Source organism: Lethenteron reissneri, chromosome 19 (assembly GCF_015708825.2).
Source record: "Lethenteron reissneri isolate LAM-NWPU_2019-01 chromosome 19, ASM1570882v1, whole genome shotgun sequence".
Taxonomy (NCBI): Eukaryota; Metazoa; Chordata; class Hyperoartia; order Petromyzontiformes; family Petromyzontidae; genus Lethenteron; species Lethenteron reissneri.
The window spans coordinates 2,227,415-2,244,723 of record NC_083797.1 but is presented as its reverse complement, the minus strand read 5'-3'; the positions used below and the strand labels follow the sequence as shown (position 1 = coordinate 2,244,723).

General features: G+C 53.5%; 1 protein-coding gene across 1 annotated transcript in view; it reads left to right on the top strand.

Moving 5' to 3' along the window:
* The window catches only part of LOC133344152 (laminin subunit alpha-5-like), a 93,597-nt gene that overhangs the window by 40,794 nt on the left and 35,494 nt on the right, over positions 1 to 17,309 (top strand). Inside the window, 21 exon segments of the mRNA XM_061554153.1 lie at positions 715 to 767; positions 2,220 to 2,325; positions 3,232 to 3,331; positions 3,816 to 3,972; positions 4,704 to 4,833; positions 5,332 to 5,537; positions 6,163 to 6,275; positions 7,249 to 7,402; positions 8,206 to 8,381; positions 9,195 to 9,303; positions 9,480 to 9,577; positions 9,855 to 10,047; positions 10,292 to 10,421; positions 11,247 to 11,389; positions 12,237 to 12,352; positions 13,345 to 13,559; positions 14,128 to 14,323; positions 14,732 to 14,876; positions 15,351 to 15,491; positions 15,818 to 15,994; positions 16,140 to 16,247. Of these exon segments, the coding sequence (XP_061410137.1) occupies positions 715 to 767; positions 2,220 to 2,325; positions 3,232 to 3,331; positions 3,816 to 3,972; positions 4,704 to 4,833; positions 5,332 to 5,537; positions 6,163 to 6,275; positions 7,249 to 7,402; positions 8,206 to 8,381; positions 9,195 to 9,303; positions 9,480 to 9,577; positions 9,855 to 10,047; positions 10,292 to 10,421; positions 11,247 to 11,389; positions 12,237 to 12,352; positions 13,345 to 13,559; positions 14,128 to 14,323; positions 14,732 to 14,876; positions 15,351 to 15,491; positions 15,818 to 15,994; positions 16,140 to 16,247 (2,966 nt within the window).

The window sequence follows — 17,309 nt, the reverse complement described above, 5'->3', positions numbered from 1 at the left end:
GAATGACTGTGGCCAACTTCTCGCCTGCGCCCCTAAATGCGACCACATCAACCGAAGTCCTCGTATCCTTCTACTGGCTCCAAATCCAGACCCAGGTCAACTAGAAGATTGCCCTCTCCTCTCTCATCTCACGCTACTCCCATTCGCGGTATCTCCGCTCGAGCTCCCTACCAAAGCTCGGTCAATGCGAGGTCACTCCTTCTCCATTGCTGCTTCCATTCCCTTCCTCTGGCCATCCGCACTGCTGAGACACTTTCCCTATTCCAGTCCAGGCTCAAGTCCTTCCTCTTCTATTGAGACGGCAACCGATTGTCCGTCTGTCTCTGGGCGAGTCTCCATCCGGACGGAAAAAGCGCTCGCCAAACTCTCGAGAGCAGCGTTCTTCGTTGCAAGACCCGCGGGCCACTGGCAGCTCCTGGTGTCCATTAGTGAGGACTCTGACGTGCAGCCCCCGACAATACGCAACACGTGACAACACCCTCCATCATCATCGTCGTGCTGTCACAAACCCAATGGTTTGAAATGTGTGGCGGCCCTCACACTGATGATGTTTTATTGCCGAAAGTGACCCCCTCTGAACATTCGTGAAGAACACTCCCCTAGAAGCACACGACTTGGGATGTGGCCATATTTAAGTTTATTTATAAATCCAACTTGCGTCGTGTGTGTGCGTGTTGTACGTGTTGTGTGTGTGCGTGTTCCGCGTGACCACAGGCTGCCAGTGCGACAGGGAGGGCGCGCTGAGTGGGCTCGCTGAGTGCACACAGGTCGGTCACCCGTCGCTCCACGTCCGCTCAGCTCGGTCTCGTTCTGCTTAAAAAACGCCGTCGCCCAACAGTGGAACGTTGTTTGTTAAACGAGCCTGCCGATGGTGGCTGTGCAGCACGCGGCCTGTAGTCCAGCACTGTGGAGGCAACGAGGGATGGTGGATCGCGCAAATGTTGCGAAACTCCCTTCCCGTGGGCGTCAAGGGGATGTCGTACTCCGGCTTGTCAGGAGAAGGCATTCCAGCAAAGTGTGGAAGAATATCATCTGTCCTTTCTGAATGGGATAGTGTTTCCCCCTCGCATACCTGGGTTTTCTCTGGGTAACCCTGGGTTGTTCCCACATCTATGAACACTCATTAATTGGCTGAAAATATCTTAAAATAGAGAGGAGTGCAGAGCTTGGGCAATGGTTGTCGCCTGCTCTTTGCGTGGTGGCTGCTGCCTTCCAGGTCGTGTCTGTGGTTCCTCAGCAAATTGTGAGATGCGATTTGCACGAACGATGCCGTATAAAACTGAACGTTATTGTAAAATGTTAAACGTGGGCTACGTTTTTCGATTCCGGGCTGGGAAATATTACGTCTGTCTTTCCGTGCGTTCGAGATCACTTCTCATACTCTTTGGTTCTTTTGGTAAAGTCACGTAGGTATAAAATAAAAGAAATAACTTTTCATGTTCTCATGAAAGCTACAGAATCGCTACGAAATCCAATGGCTACGTAACGGTGCTGCCCAGCTCACCTCCACCAACGACAATCCGAGACGACTCCTCGACGAGACCGATTATGAAATGCGTACTGCCAAAAGTGAAACGCTGTTACCCATACAAATAGATAAACACGCAGCACTGCCATCTTTCGGCCAGAGCTCGCATACAATAATAATAATAAAATAATACTTGAATTTATATAGCACCCATAATGTCGCCCCACGATGGCAGCCGTTCCGATGCGGCACAAGGTGAACAAAGTACCGTGCCTACACGTGGGCATTAACTAGGGTGCCAACAACAATAATAATACAACAATTTGTAACGCGTGCAAATTTCGCGAAACAGAGGCGCAATAATAAGTGTCGGTGTTGACGTCGAATATTTAAGTATTCAATAGATTTTCCCTGGGGGAGGGGGACTAAAACTATTTCCAGTCAAGCCCAGAATAAACCTTCGCTGTGATGTATTTGTTGTCAATGCAACTACGACACAGTGACTGATACATGTTGTCCCGTGGATGGATTATCCCTTCCCTAATCACGTAGACTTTCCACCACTGCAGACATGAATTGAGCCCAGCTCCACCCTCATTAGAGTGTGCTCTGGCATTCCCCGGAGGAGGCAAAGATCCCTAAATCTGACCCTGCCTGGGCCTCAAAGGCGCTAAATAAGAAGTGGTGACGATGGCGATGGAGCTCGCCGGGTTGGATTGCGAATGCTGCGCTTGTGTGTCTGCGGCGGCAGGAGACGGGACAGTGCCCCTGCAAGCCCCACGCTGATTCCCGCACGTGTGGCCGGTGCCAGGAAGGCTTCTTTGCTCTGAAGGCCTCCAGCTACCTGGGCTGCCAAGGTGTGTGCCGCTGCCGCAGTCGCCTCCCGAGAACGAAAGATTTTTAAACAGAAATCCCCTTCGAAATATCTTAATCGATCGTGCAGCGTCTTGAGATTGCCATCACGGATGCTTTGTAAATCCACTTAGTGTTGTATTTCATTACCAAGTGGTCACTGAACCTCTTCCGAGCTTTCCCGAGGTTGACTTGGCCTTACCTGGTGCAGTGTCTGAACGTCGACACTGACTTAGACGTTGGACACAGGGCAGCGTATGTGGTGCTCACTACGCCACCCCATTTTGTGCTTTGCTGGCATTAATAGGTGCTCGCTAACAACGCTTGCCCCCCCCACCAGTTTCTCAGCATGTCTCCGAATTAAATGGGTGCCTACCTAGTCGTGCTAACATTACCGCGGGAAGACTAAGGCGCTCAGCCATGGTGTTGGCCACACCAGCCTCTGTGTTCACATAAGGAGGTGCTCGCTTATGGCACTACGGCCTGTAAGGCTACATGGACCCTTGCGAGTTGGCAGTATACAACAGGGCCGGGTGGAAGGCACACTCACGCCTTTTGCTGTCTATGAATCACCTTTTACGTGTAATTGTCATAGGTTGAAAGCATCATTCACACTGTGAATCAACGTAACTGGGCCTGGGCAGGACACGACATTAGGAGGGACGACAGCCGATGGGCAAGCATAATGATGGATGGGCAGTCAAAGCAGGGAACCGATCCAAGAGGATGTCAGACGCCGAGATGGAGCGGTGAATTTGGCCCAGGTGCAGGAGCTGCTCAGATTGTTGCATCACAGGATGACTAGGGAGGCCTTCATCCAGCAGCGGATCTCACAGAGGGCCGTTAAATGATGACACGTTACCGTTGTGAGCGACAATTAACACGCTCGTGTCTGCATCCCTGTGTCACAGCGTGCGGCTGTGACTTGGGCGGATCGCTAGGTTCCGGCTGCGACGCCGGCACGGGCGCTTGCAGGTGCAAGAAGGGTGTGAGCGGACGCTCGTGCTCCAGGTGAGTTCGGACCCTCCACGGCGCTGGGGTCAACGCCCCGAACGGACTCTGGCCCAGACAGTTCGTCCCCTTGAAGGCCACGGTGCAACCGATGCCGCCGGCATCCGTCCGCCGGCATGAGTTGCCGCACCGTGCTCCAGTGTGAACAATGTAGCTCCAAATGTTGGCATATATCATTGCTAGCGGGTTACCTGGGAAGGCAACTCCCAATCCAATCGCAGGCAGATGTATGTATGTTGAACTTCTTTCGCATCGTACATAGCCAACCGTGATAATCGGAGGTGCAGGGGAAGGACAACAAACTAAACATAAAAAGCAGTTCGAAAGAAATGAATGTTTTATCTGTATTGAAAAAAGTGCAGAGTTCCAGTGGCTTTCTAATATCGGAAGGAAGAATGAGATGTTAACTACCTCACCTAGTATGCAGGAGGTCGTTCGATCCCGACCCTGACGCCTGCGGTGCGACGTGGCCGGTGTGTCTCAGTCCTCGCCAGGGCTACTACTTCCCCGGGCTGGAGCGGCTGCATGTGGAGCTGGAGGATGGACGAACGCCCACGGGGGACCCCCCGCGCTTCGGCTTCGACGGGGCGGAGTTCGCCAACTTCAGCGGGCGAGGATACGTGAAGATGTCGCCTCTTCAGGTGCGCCCGGCTCCTGTGGGGCACAGCGAGGGGGAAAAGCTACCAGATTTTCTTGTGGAGGGTGGGGTGGTCGGTCAGAGGCAGAGGAATACAACAAAAATGTCATGTATGTATATTGAACTTCTTTTGCACCATATGTAGCCAACCGGTCTTGAGCCTGGCCTTTGACAGAGGTAGGGAATCGACGACACCAATAGCTGGGGGAGGAGAGTTTCAGACAGCAGGGGCAGCAGAAGAGAATTTGGAGATCCTCCCACTGACAAAAATTGAACTGGCCGCTTTAATGGAAAGCCATTGTTGCTGGAGCAAAGAGTGTGTGGAGGGGCGAAGAGTGATATGAGAGGGGAGAGGTCGGAGAGTGCGTGGAGGGAAGTAGAGTGAGATGTGAGGGGAGAGGTAAATAAGGGGCGAGTCCAAGAAAGACCTTGAAAACTGCGAGCGTGACCTTGAAATCGATATGGAATGCGATTGGGAGGGATCCCAATATGGTGGTGATGGTGTAGCCTCATTTACAGTCGCAGGTATTCGAGTGAGACCTCCCACAGAGAAGAAAGTCAGCTGGAGACTTTGATCCTATGCACAGTGGTTGCTGGGCCGCACAGTGACACGGGAGGAGCGTAGAGTGAGATGACAGAGGTAGACAGGAGTGAGTCCATGGAGGATCATGAATATGGGGGGGCGGTGGGCGCTGTGTGATCCTAACTCGACTTCACCTTCTCTCTGCTGAACAGGAAGTGGTGCAGGTGGACGTGGAGCTGGGCCCCTCCACCCTGGATCTGTACGTGGTGGTGCTGAGCTACGTGAGCGCGCTGGACGTGCCCGTGACGGGCAGGGTGACGGTCACGCCGCGTGGGCCGCAAGGTGCGTCTGCACGTCCACCAACAACAACGACCATTGCCGCTAAGTGGCGGTGACGTCGCTACGGCGCTTGTGCCAGGCTATGTGCACTTTAAGGCCACGTGAAGTGTCGAATGCCCACTGGCAGGAGGTCACGGGTAGACCCCGGTGCCACGGCTGTGGCTGACTGAGATGACTGGCTCGTAAAAAAAAAAATGAGATGACTGGCTGATGCACCACCTGTGCCCCCTTCTGTGCCAACTCGCTGTGTTTTAGCCACCCGGTGCTCCGCTCGTTGTTCTGAACGTTCCTCCAACCAGCCCGACACCACGCACGTGCACACACATCCATGCTGCACCTCATAGGTTAACATGAAAGATTGTGATTATTTGTCGAAGCTACTCGCGACTTGAAGGCAACGTTGCATTTTGCCCCACGGAAAATGCAATTTCATTCGCACAGTGGCTAAACAGAGACCAAAGACGTTCCTGTGGAGTGCAACGCCTTGCGGCCTGTTTCCAGCAGGCTCGGCGGTGCAGCAGGAGAAGGCCGTGGTGTTTGCTGCTGCTGCCGGGGGCGGCGGTGGCGCCGGCATGGGGCCCGGTCGCTCCATCACGGAAGCCATCGTGCTGCGCCCCGGCTCGTGGACTCTCTCCGTCCACGTGTCGTTCCCCTCGTCCGCGTCATCACCATCATCGCACTCAACCTCGTCGCCGCTGCTGCTGTTGGTTAGTCCGGAATTATCGACACGTACAATCCACTTAAGCCATTTCCCATTCCGAGACGTCTACAAGTTGCAGGGTGGGTCCCGTCCACTGCTGAATCACGGGGACGGGCAAGCGGTTCAGCGTGAATTGTATTTAGAGAGGTGTAGTAGCGCCGTTGTTTTTAAAGACACTGTACACACCGCAGAGAACTGTAGCGACACGATCGCACTCAACGATAGTTGGCGCCAAACTGTCCCACACGACCTCACGAATGGCCTTGTGGGAGTCTCGGTATGTCTTCCGACCTGAAGACCGTCATTGGAATGGGAAAAGGTTAACTTGCTGTGGTCAGCACTGGGGAAACAAAGGCGGCCGGGCATGGTGCTGGTCACCCACCCCCATGTGTGCCGTGCCGGCCTGCAAAGGTGCTACTCGCAAACAGCACTTGCCCCAACAGTCCTTCTCGGCTAAACGGGAGAAGCTTTGTTAAAAGCGACTGAGGGCTCTTCTCGTACAGCAGTTGCGAGTTGCAATATCCACAGACGATGAATGACAGCAGCCGCGCAGGGTTTCCATCCGTGGAGTTTACGCTCATTGCACCGCCCCCCACCCTCCTCCGCCCCCCTCTCTCTCTCTCTCCCCCCAGGACCACGCGCTGCTGCTGCCCAGTGCCGGCGCTCTCGCCGAGTCGCCGGTCCTCCGGCAGGCGGCCTCTGACCCCTGCTCCGTCAGTCCGACCGCCGCCCAGCGTGCTCAGCTGTGAGGCCACTTTTGTATTTTTTTATCACTGCGAATGTCTCGCGACCACGGCCGCCCGCCTAGGCCAATGTTCCTTAGACGTGACCATCGGCGTCATTGAAGCACACTCATCTATACGTACAGATGCTGTTTGCGATTGACACTACACGTAGCTGTACGGCACAACTGTCAATCCACTGCTGGATGAGGACCTCCGCAATGCCGTTCTGGTAATGGTGGCTACTTGACCATATTTCGCCACACCGATCAGTGCAGACTGGTAAAGGCGGGGAGCATAGAAGTACAGTACAATGTCATTTTCTGCACTGCCCTCTGTTGCCCACCGCATTTGCATGGCCCCACAGCCGCCTTTAACCAGCAGGCATGTACGGTAGTCACCCGCCCATTCTAACACTACCCAGGCTCAAGCCTGCTTAGTTTCCGAGATCTAAGAAGATCGGGTGATATGATCACGGGCGTGCAATGATATATTCATTCATTAATCGCGCATTGTCGACGTGTGACCTCTTGCCACAGCATTCGCTGCCATACACCGGTCTCTCGAGTGATTCGTTTAATCCCCGGCGACCACAGCGCCATGCCTACATGGCTACGACTGAATGAATGAATAAAAAAATTAACCCGTAAAAACAAAGTTTTGCACTATAAATCCTTTATATGCGTGGCATCGGGGCGGCTAGAGTCCTCTTGTCCTCTGGCTTGAGATGGCTGCCACCTATGGGTCAGATGATTGTCTGGCAGCATTAAACAATTGGTAATTAAATATTTAAAAAAATTTCCCTAAACACAACGAGTCTGTGTGCAAAATGTCAGCTCGATTGGATCACGGGAAGTGGGTTAAAAAACGACCGTAAGATTTGCACAGTCCTAAGCAAGCAAGCGAACTTAATATAAAGGATTTAAAAACTGCCCGTCACAGTCGTTATTTTCCATTTGTGCTTCCCGCTTGACGCACCGCCTCCCCGTCGCCCAGGTGTCTCCATTACCTGTACCTGCCACTGGAGGGGTTCGCCAGCGTGCGGGGCATCGAGGGCACGTACCACGGCACCGGCAAACATCGCTCGCCCAGCCAGGGCCGCAAGGCCACGCACAGGCACCCCGTCATGGCCGACGTCAGCCACAAGCAGGTGAAGCGCTTGTCTGTGCGGCCTCGCGGTCACATTCGAGTGCGAGTGTCTTGTCCTAAAAAAAAAAAGAACTTTTATTTATTTATAAAGCAGGTAAGGCCCACTGAGCTATGTCGCTCTTTTGCAGAAGTGACCTGGCCACAAATAGCTCAACGTAGTGGCTTATCACGCAGAAATTTACATCAGCCAAATACTCTAAAGGCATGTTGATTCTAAATGTGGTGGAAAAAACCGGAGGACCCGGAGAAAAATCCAAGCGACCACGGGGAGAGAGACACGCAAACTCCAAATATACAGCAGCAGGCGTCAGAGTCGGGATTGAACCCACGACCTCCTGCATACCAGGCGAGGGAGTTAACATCTCGCCACTCCCACCCTCCCCTCTGCCTCTCATATGCTCAGGAGCGAATGTCGACTTCTGCTCACCATGAGAGGCGTTCAGGAGAGGGTTCACATGTATTTGCTATTCTTCCTCCGTTGAAGGAGTACAGACTACAGTGGTTTACCATATGGTCCAAAGTTTGGGCTGCATGGCCACAGTGTTGTCTTTAATATTCCATTCGTGAAGAGGATGTGTGCGTCGGCCTGTCGATGTTCTGTTGCGGTTTATGGTTACACCGGTTCCTTTCTTGGAGGAGGAACGTCAAAGCCAGGAGGCGTGATGTTTGGGTCTCAAATGGACGTCCGAGAGAAAACAACTCATTCGATATCCAAACGCTTTGCACCGCCTGGCTTTCACGTGAGAATGAAAAGCTGCGATTGTTGCACCGCTGAAAGCTGCTAATGCGCGACCCCCTTTCCAGCAATCGCTCTACCTGGCCGTGCGGGCTCCAGAGGCCGGCCGCTACTCGCTGCTGCTGGAGTACGCGAGCGAGGCGGAGGCCGAGTCCGTGCAGGAGGCGCGTGTGTCCGTGCGCGACGCCGGCGGGGTACAGCAGTCGCTCAGGGCCAGCGTGCAGATCCTGCCATGCAACTACAGGTGCGAGTGCGTTGCACGCGGGCGCAACAACAACGACAACAAGCGGCTACTGAGTGACGGAGATATCGCCACAACGCTTGTTGTGCCAGGCCAGGTGCCTTTTGAGGTCATGCGAAGTGTCGAAGGCTGTCTGGCAGGAGGGCACGGGACAGGTTTTTTGTTCAGGTGTTTTTGTGGTAACTGAGTGAGATGATCTGCACTCCCCCGCTGCGTCAACATGCTGCGTTTTTAGCGCTCTGCTCGGTGTTTTGGGCGTCGCTCCAATGCCCTGCGTTGTTGCTGGAGAGCGACTGCTCGCGTCTTGTGTGCACGTCCACTCGTCTGTACGTAGGCACCAACGGGCACGGGTGGAGTGAATGCAACGTAAGCGTGGAAGGACCATCCATCGTGAGGTTTTCACAAGTTTGGCTCTTTATGTAATGAATCTTCCTAATGACGGATTATAATCCTCTGTTCAGGGCAATAGCCCTATCTGATGGAGGGCTTCTATTCAAAGCGATCGCCAATTACACATTCATCATATGTATGTTGAACTTCTTTCGCAGCATGCGTAGCCAACCAGTCATCCTTCTGCGGCCATCTGGAATGCTCTTCCGATATTAGGAAGCTACTGGAGCTACGCACTTTTCAATCATCTAGATTGAAAACCAATTTCTATAGAACTGCTTTTTGTGTTTAGTTTGTTGTCCTTCCCCCGCACCTCCGATTAGCATGGTTGGCTACGTACGGCACGAAAGAAGTTGAACACACATACAAACATACGTACAGGTGCTAATCTTCGTGTGAACTCGGCCCGTCTCCTCTCTCCCGCAGCTTCCTCTGCCGCGCTGTCGCCCTGGACCCGTCCGGTGGCGTGGCCTCGTATGACCTCCCTGAGCAGGCCGAGCTGCACCTCACGGGCAGTGGCCTCAACTTCCTGCTGGTCAGTGCTTCCTGCTGCTGCTGCCACACAAGGCCCACACTACCCTCTAGCACAGAGCACCCCACGTGAGACCCCACGTGGGACCCCACGTGGTACCTGCACATGGGACCTCGTTCACAAATGCTGTGCTCCGTGTAAACCTCTGACATGGGTGCTGCTGCTGCTGCCGTCCACAGCACAAGGTGCACCTGATACCCGTGCACAAGTTCAGCGCGGCCCTGCTGGAGCCCAGGGTGCACTGTGTGTCCCGTCATGGCACCTACTCACCCACCGGGTCAGTATCATCAAAGCAGCCGAGCCGTACTTTCATTCGTAATCTATCCATTGTTGCCTTTCATTCACTTTAACCGTGCAATTTGTACATCGTTGCAAATTTATATTAAATATCTGCCCATTGTTTGTTTGTTTGCCAGCAATTTTGTATTCACTTCCGCACCAGGCGTTTTAACCCGCGGCCTGTACATCGTCGTGCCAGTTCGGGATCAGTCCGTACCCACTCAGTAGCGTGATAACCTGTGTTCGATCCGTCGGCGATCACTCGTCTCCCACAGCCACGAGTGCCTCGCGTCCCAGTTCCTGTTCCCGGCCGCCTCCGTGCGACTCGCGCCGACGCGCGACTCGGCGGAGAAGCCCGGCGTGGGCACGAGCGGCGCCGCGGTGTTCGGACCGAGGCCTCGACCCCGGAACCCCAAGACCCTCGCCGAGGGCAGCAGCGCTGAGCTCGCCCTGCTCGAAGGGGAGGAGGTGCGTAGCCCCGTGACAAACACCGCCTCTTCCGGTTGGTTACGAATGGTGCCATTTCTTGGATAACTGAGCTGGGCATAGACTTGTAAGTTGCCATCCAATGAGGAATACCCAAAGCGTTACCAAATGGCGAGCTTGCTTTAAAATCGGCGTCTTGTTCTAATGCTGTGCTCGAGCACTGCGAGCATCGATGCAGTGTCATCGTTCTGGAGAAGCAACGTCCATGTTGCGGTGTCGTGTGCAGAACCAGATCCGCATGATCGTGCGGGTGGAGAAATCGGGGCGCCACGTCTTCCTGCTTCACTACTTCCAGCCGGGGCAGCCCAGCGTCCACACCAAGGTGGCACTGGAAGCCAGCACTTGGTCCTGGCATGGTAACGGCCCTATGCACACGTGCATGGCACACGAGATATGCGTGACATCGTTGTTTACCACGGTAGCGGTAACACACATCCCGCTGTCTTTCCACGTGAACCCTAGGGGCGCTACGGTGGCGAGATGTTAACTACTTCTCCTGGTATACAGGAGATCGTGGGTTCGATTTTGACCCTACCGCCTGTATATTTGGAGTTTGCGTGTCTCTCCCCGTGGTCATGTGGATTTTTTATGCGAGTATTTGGCTGCTATGAATTCCCACATGCTCATCCATGTTCGTTTAGCTATCAAATGTGATAGCCAGGTCGCGTCTGAAAAAGAGCTATATAGCTCAGTGGGCCTTACCTGGTAATATTACAAACAAAAAATAGTTGAATAGTTTAGTCTAATGTAAAGGAACGCATTTCTGGGAGGTTCAACTGGGACAAATGGCAAGCTGGTAGCCCCACACACACAATGAGTGGCCCCTCCTACTGGTCACAGGCCCCATCCACTCTACCAACGGCGGCCACTGCTCTTGTAGCTCCGCCTGACACTCGGGTGTACTCAGCCACTGCTCAGGTGGCCCTGCCCATCACCCATAACACAGGTCAAGCATCAGTCTGCATAAATATTGAACCGGGGGGCACAATCCTGACTTATTACAACAATTCTGCGACACCTGGACAGACATTCTGAAACCGGTGACTCTCCCGGCCTAACCGGAACAGCTGTAACCGGTGGTAGCTGTACGCGTACTGCCATGTGCACCAGGTCACGTGGGTGACAGTTGTTCTCTGTGGGGTGACCCTTGACCTTGTTGCGTGTGCTGCTTTCCACCGCAGGCTCCTTCAACGCCACGTTCTGCCCGCACGCGTATGGCTGCCGTGGCGTCGTGGCATTCGAGTCTCAGCTCGGCGTGGACTTGAGGGAGGGCCAGGAGGTGTCCATCACTCTGACCAACCCCTCCGGCGAGGCCCTTTGGCTGGTACGTGCAAGCAGACACGGATTGTGTACGTGTGTATGTATGTTGAACTTCTTTTGCACCGTATGTCGCCAAACGTGCTAAATCGAAGGACATCGGTTTTAAAGAAATCAGTTTTCAATCTGGATGATTTAAAAGTGCATTGTTCCAGTGGCTTCCTAAGATCGGAAGGAAGAGCGTTCCAGACGGACGCAGAAGCGCATCCGAAAGTGCGCGAAGCAGTGAGCATCTTTGTTCGATGGCCAACCAAAAGCCGCTGCGATGGCTAGCCAAAAGGCTATGGGATTAACCCCTAGGATATTAAGGCCCTTATATGTTGTAGGCCCTCCATTCCATAATTGAAGTAACAGTTGAGCGACGATAGCACGGCCATCGGAATTTTTGTTGTCTTTGAATTACGATGATGTCATTCGTGACTTTGCCACGGCTAAAGCTAGGGGGAGGGGAATGTGTTTAAAGAAATTAGTGATGTGAGTGATTTATGCTCGACGAAATTACCTTGAGTCGAATACATTTCTTAATTTTACATAGGTAAATAGAATATATAACTATATATTCTGTATTTCTTTGTAATTAGTTTGACAATAAGTAATATGTATTTTGTCCCTTCCCTCCATATTAGCCTTCTCTTCACCTCAATCGAGCCCTGAGCACAATATTTGTTTTCTCACTGAATATTTTCCAGCTCATCAGGAGAAAGCAGTAGATGGCATAGGAGGCTAGTAACCACAGCCATAGCGATGGGGATACTGAATGTGGTGTGCCGTGAGTGCGGAGATACACTTTCGGGTCCCCTGCATTCTGTAACGGCTGCGTGCGGTTTGATCGTGGTGCTTTCCGGGGCCTGCAGGCGTACGTGCTGGCGGTGCCGGAGAGCCTCTTCACACCCTCCGTGCTGCGGGAGGAGCCCGTCGACCGATCGCGCGACTTCGTCACCCTCTGCGGCGCCAACGGCTTCTCCATGCGGTGAGCCGGAGTTGTATTGTTGCAGCGTTGAGTGACAGTGGAGTCGCATTGGCAGAAGACATATTTCAGATAATGGGATTCATATTGAAAAATAATTGATGCTGCATTGTTAAATATGCGGGTCTGTCTCTCGCGTGTATGGATGTGAAAGGTGGGTAATTGAAAAGACCCTAGAGAGCAAACTAAGAGCAGCAGAGATGTGTTTTTTAAAGATGGATGTTAAAGAGTTCATGGACAGACAAGATGAGTAATTCGTTCATTATGGATCGAAGCAGGGTACAAAAATAAAATTAACAAGACTAATTATAGAAAGGCCGGATTAGATTTCTTGGACATGTAATGAGAAAACAAGATACAGAATATGAATAAGTGTTTTTCACTGAGAAAATCATAGGTACCGCAAGAAGACGGGGAAGACAGCGAATTATGCACTTTAAAACATTTGAACAATCTGATGCAACTGGGAGGACAAATCCAACACGTAGTTCTTGAGTAAACATCACGGACAGAGCTGAATGGAAGGAAGTCCGTGATCACTGATGCTTTTGAGAAAGGACGCGGCTACGCGTAGAGAGAGCGAGCGTTAGAGAAAGAGCGAGTGAGAGTTCCATCGCTGTGCATGCACCGTATCGTATTGGCCATACTCTTGTGGTACCTAGAAGGGAAATAATAAAATAATAAAAATAAAACGTTATAAAATACAATTCTCACGATGTTTCGGCCACAACGCAAGCAGCCGTCCTCAGGTGAAGAACAGGTCTGTCGGAAAGACAGACCTGGCCGAAACGTCATGAGAATTGTGTTTTATTATGTTTTATGTTAATTATTTTATTATTTCCCTTCTACGTGACTTTACCGAAAGAACCAAGAAGATGAATTCCTGCAGTCACGAAAGCTTTCAATCGAAATCTTCTGGTACCGTCAGGCAGCATTGCCGCCATCGCACGAGCCCCACACCTCGGTGACCTTTACCCCCCCCTCCACCCCGGCAGCGGAGACTCCGTCCCCGAGTTCTGCCGGGCGGCGGCGTCGTCGCTGTCGGCGTTGGCGGATGACGACGGCGCCCGACGGTGCAGCTGCGACGCCGCTGGCTCCCTGCCCGGGCCGTGCCGCCCCCTCGGCGGGCAGTGCCCGTGCCGCCCTGGCGTCGTCGGACGCTCGTGCGACCGCTGCGCCGCGGCTCACCACAGCTTCCCCGAGTGCCGCCGTGAGTACACGCGACGGGGCATGGGAGAGGGTGGTGCTGTGTGGCGAGGACCGGCTCTTAGAGGGTGGGTTCCACGGGAACGGCGAGGCTTGCCCAGCTCAGGATCGTTCATCCGATGCTGGGGGGGACAAAGCGTTCTCGACCGCGGCCCCAAAAATCGTCGTTGCGATCGTGGGCAGTTGCTATAGATGCACACGGGAGAGGCTCTCTCTGAGCCCCTCCTGTCTCTGCACTAATCTTCACGTGTCTCCCGCATGTCTACCACGTGTATCCAATGTGTCTACCACTTGTCTCCACACATCAACCACGTGTCTCCCGCATGTCAACCACGTGTCTCCTAATGTCAACCACTTGCTCCCATGTGTCAACCACGTGTCTCCGCATATCAACAACCATGTGTCTCCTCATGTCAACCACGTCTATCTCATGTATCTACCACAAGTCTCCGCATGGGTCAACCACGAGTCTCCACACGTCAACAACCACGTGTCTCCCATGTGTCTCCCACGAGTCTCCACACGTCAACAACCACGTGTCTCCCATGTGTCTCCCACGTGTCCCCTCCCAGCGTGCAAGTGTGGGGGGCGGCTGTGCGACGAGCGCACGGGGGAGTGCGTGTGCCCCCCGCGGACGGTGCGGCCGGACTGCACGGCGTGCCAGCGGCTCACGTTCGGCTTCCACCCCCTGGCCGGGTGCCGCCCCTGCGAGTGTGAGGACCAGGGCCTGGCCAAGGCCGGGTGCGACCACGAGACCGGACAGTGCAGGTTCGTACGGTGGGCGTTAGAGAGCGCGTCGGTTTATCGTTTAAAACTGATTTCGTATCGGCTTTCGATGAAGAGCGGGCAGCGGTAATGGCGAGTTGTTTCGCACACTATGCGACGAATCCCACATCCCGTGTTTGATTCCCACTCACGGCCAACACCGGTGATGATTATTTGAACCGGTCCTAGACTTCCACTTGGTTGAGTACCTGGTGCGGTGTGTAAAGATCAGCGTTGTGGGGGACGGAGGCGACAGGGCGTGCGTGGTGCTGGCCACTCCAAATCCTCTTGCCGGCTTTCACCGGTGTTCTATAACGGGCACTTGCCCGAAGGTCTGTTAAGGCCATATGGGGAATATTTGTCTCTTTGTGACCGTGTGTGTGTGACCGTGTGCGTGCACACCTTGGGCAGGTGCAAACCGAACGTGGGAGGGCAGCGGTGTGAGCACTGTCTGCCAGGATTCTTCGGGTATCCCGAGTGTCGCCCGTGCGACTGCGACGCAGCCGGGGTGTCCGGCGCCGGATGTGACGCCGTCACGGGCCAGTGCCTCTGCAAGGTGCGGCACTTCCTCCCACAATGCATTGCCGTGGCTTTGTCGCATGCCACAAACCGCGTTTTGCGCCGTTTGCCAATTTAACCCAGGAGGGCTAAGTGATCGAGTGAAATATTTCCGCGCTCAATAATCTGAACCGTTCCTGAGTTCAAATTCTCCACATTTCCTCCCCAAAAAGTATATATTTTATAAATTGGAGCGAAATTACAGTCGAGTATAAGGTAGCATGGGCATACGAGGAGCGGAAAGGAGGGGATTCCACAAAAGATCGCACAGGAACTAAAATAGAATGTGAAGAGTGAATAGTCATTGGAAACGTTTTTAACTTGGGCAGAAGAGATGTTGAGGGAAATTTGCTACCTCATTAATCCAAACAAAACTCGGCAAATGCAACGGACGAGTCGACGTGACTGTTGCACTCGAGGGGACGCACCTCACACGTCGGCCATCTTTCCGCCCATGCCTCCCTGCATTTAGGAAAACGTGCAGGGGCGGCGCTGCGATGTTTGCCGCGTCGGGACCTTTGACCTCGGCGCGGAAAACCCCAAGGGCTGCACGGCCTGCTTCTGCTTCGGCGTCACGGGGGAGTGCACGAGCTCCGAGCTGCGCCGAGAAACGGTCAGGGGCATGCACACATACGCGCTTTCGCTGACATGCACACTCACAAATACACACACGCACTCGCATGCACACTCATGCACACACTTATGCATGCATGCACTCATGCATTCACTTATGCACTCATGCACGAAAACACACACACACCCACGCACGCACTCACACACTCACCCATGGACTCATATAAGCACGCGTGCACATACGTACAAAAGTATGTGTGCACACACGTACATTGGCAGCTTTAAAAGGCGCTCGCTAACATAACAGCACTTGGCCCAAAAGCCTACGCAGCTCGGTAGTGAATGCGATTCTGCCCGGTGCTACAGATCGCAAACATGTCGGGCTGGCGGCTGCTGATGGGCAGTGGGGGCGGCGAAGAGGAGAGCGTGCAGGTGAAGCACGACGAGACGGCGCGGAAAGCGGAGGCCGCTCTGAGCAAGCGGCACATGGACGCCGAGCTGGAGCCGTACTGGGCAGCGCCGCAGGCCTACCTGGGCGACCAGGTGAGTCCCGCTCGTTCGCCGGCATGCGCAGCAGCAGCTGCAACAGCCCCAGCAGCATCCGATACACCTTGACGCTGCCACGGTAACAGCGTTGCATTTGTGCCCAGTGCTGCAATGTGCCGTCGTTTGCCCCGCCCGTCCACAGCTGTCATCGTACGGAGGGGAGCTGAGCTACCGCGTGCGCGCCTCTGGGGGTCAGGACGGACATCGAACTCCACCCGGTGACCACCAGCAGCCCGACCTCATCCTGCGGGTGGGTGTGGAGGAACCCTCCTCCCCAGATCAAACCACCTCGAGTCGGCTCGTGTTATGAACAGTAATTCCTCGTTGAACGTGGTAGATGGGCGCCACGGTGACCAGATGTTAACTACGTCACTGGGTATGCAGGAGGTCGTGGGTTCGATCCCGACCCTGACGCCCGTTATATATTTTGGTTTTTGCATGCCGCATGGATTTTTGTCTGGGTCCACCGGTTTTTTTATCCACATCCAGAATCGACATCACGCGTGTAGAGTATTTGGCTGCTACAAATCTCCACGTGATGAGCCACTTCGTTGAGCTATCATTTGTGGTCAGGTCGCTTCTGAAAGATAGCTCCATAGCTCAGTGGGCCTTACCTGGTAAAAATAGAAATAGCCAATAAAAATGTGTTCCTGAAGGCTGCCGCGTGAAGTAAAAATGCGTTTACAGGGGATAAATAAATACATTCGAACAACACAAACTTGAATCACGTTTGCGCTATAAAATCAGCCTGCAGTCATCCCATGGCGGTACAAAGAACTGAGATAAGGTTACGCCGCCGCGCTCCGTATCATTCCGCGCGTGTAACTCCCAAACCACTCGGCCGCATCACTCAATAAAGTAGTTCGTCGTCGAGCGCGTCATGACGGTGCGTGTTCCGCGCCGTGCGAAAAGTGTTCTCGAGTAGAAGGACCGTTTTAAGCTTTCGTGACAGCAGGGATTCATATTCTTGGTTCTTTCGGTAAAGTCACGTAGAAGGGAAATAATTTTAAAAAACATAATAAAATAATTCTCACGACGTTTCGGCCACAACGCAAGCATTCATTCAGACGCTGTCTTTCCGACAGACCTGTTCTTCACCTGAGGACGGCTGCTTGCGTTGTGGCCGAAACGTCGTGAGAATTATTTGATTATGTTTTTATTATTTTATTATTTCCCTTCTACGTGACTTTACCGAAAGAACCAAGAAGATAGAAGGACCGTGCTATGGCGTAAAACGCGTCGCGCGAACGCGGCGAGGGCTTGCCGGACTCCGTGGGGAGTAGGTGTACGTGCGTTCCCGTCACCCGCCGTG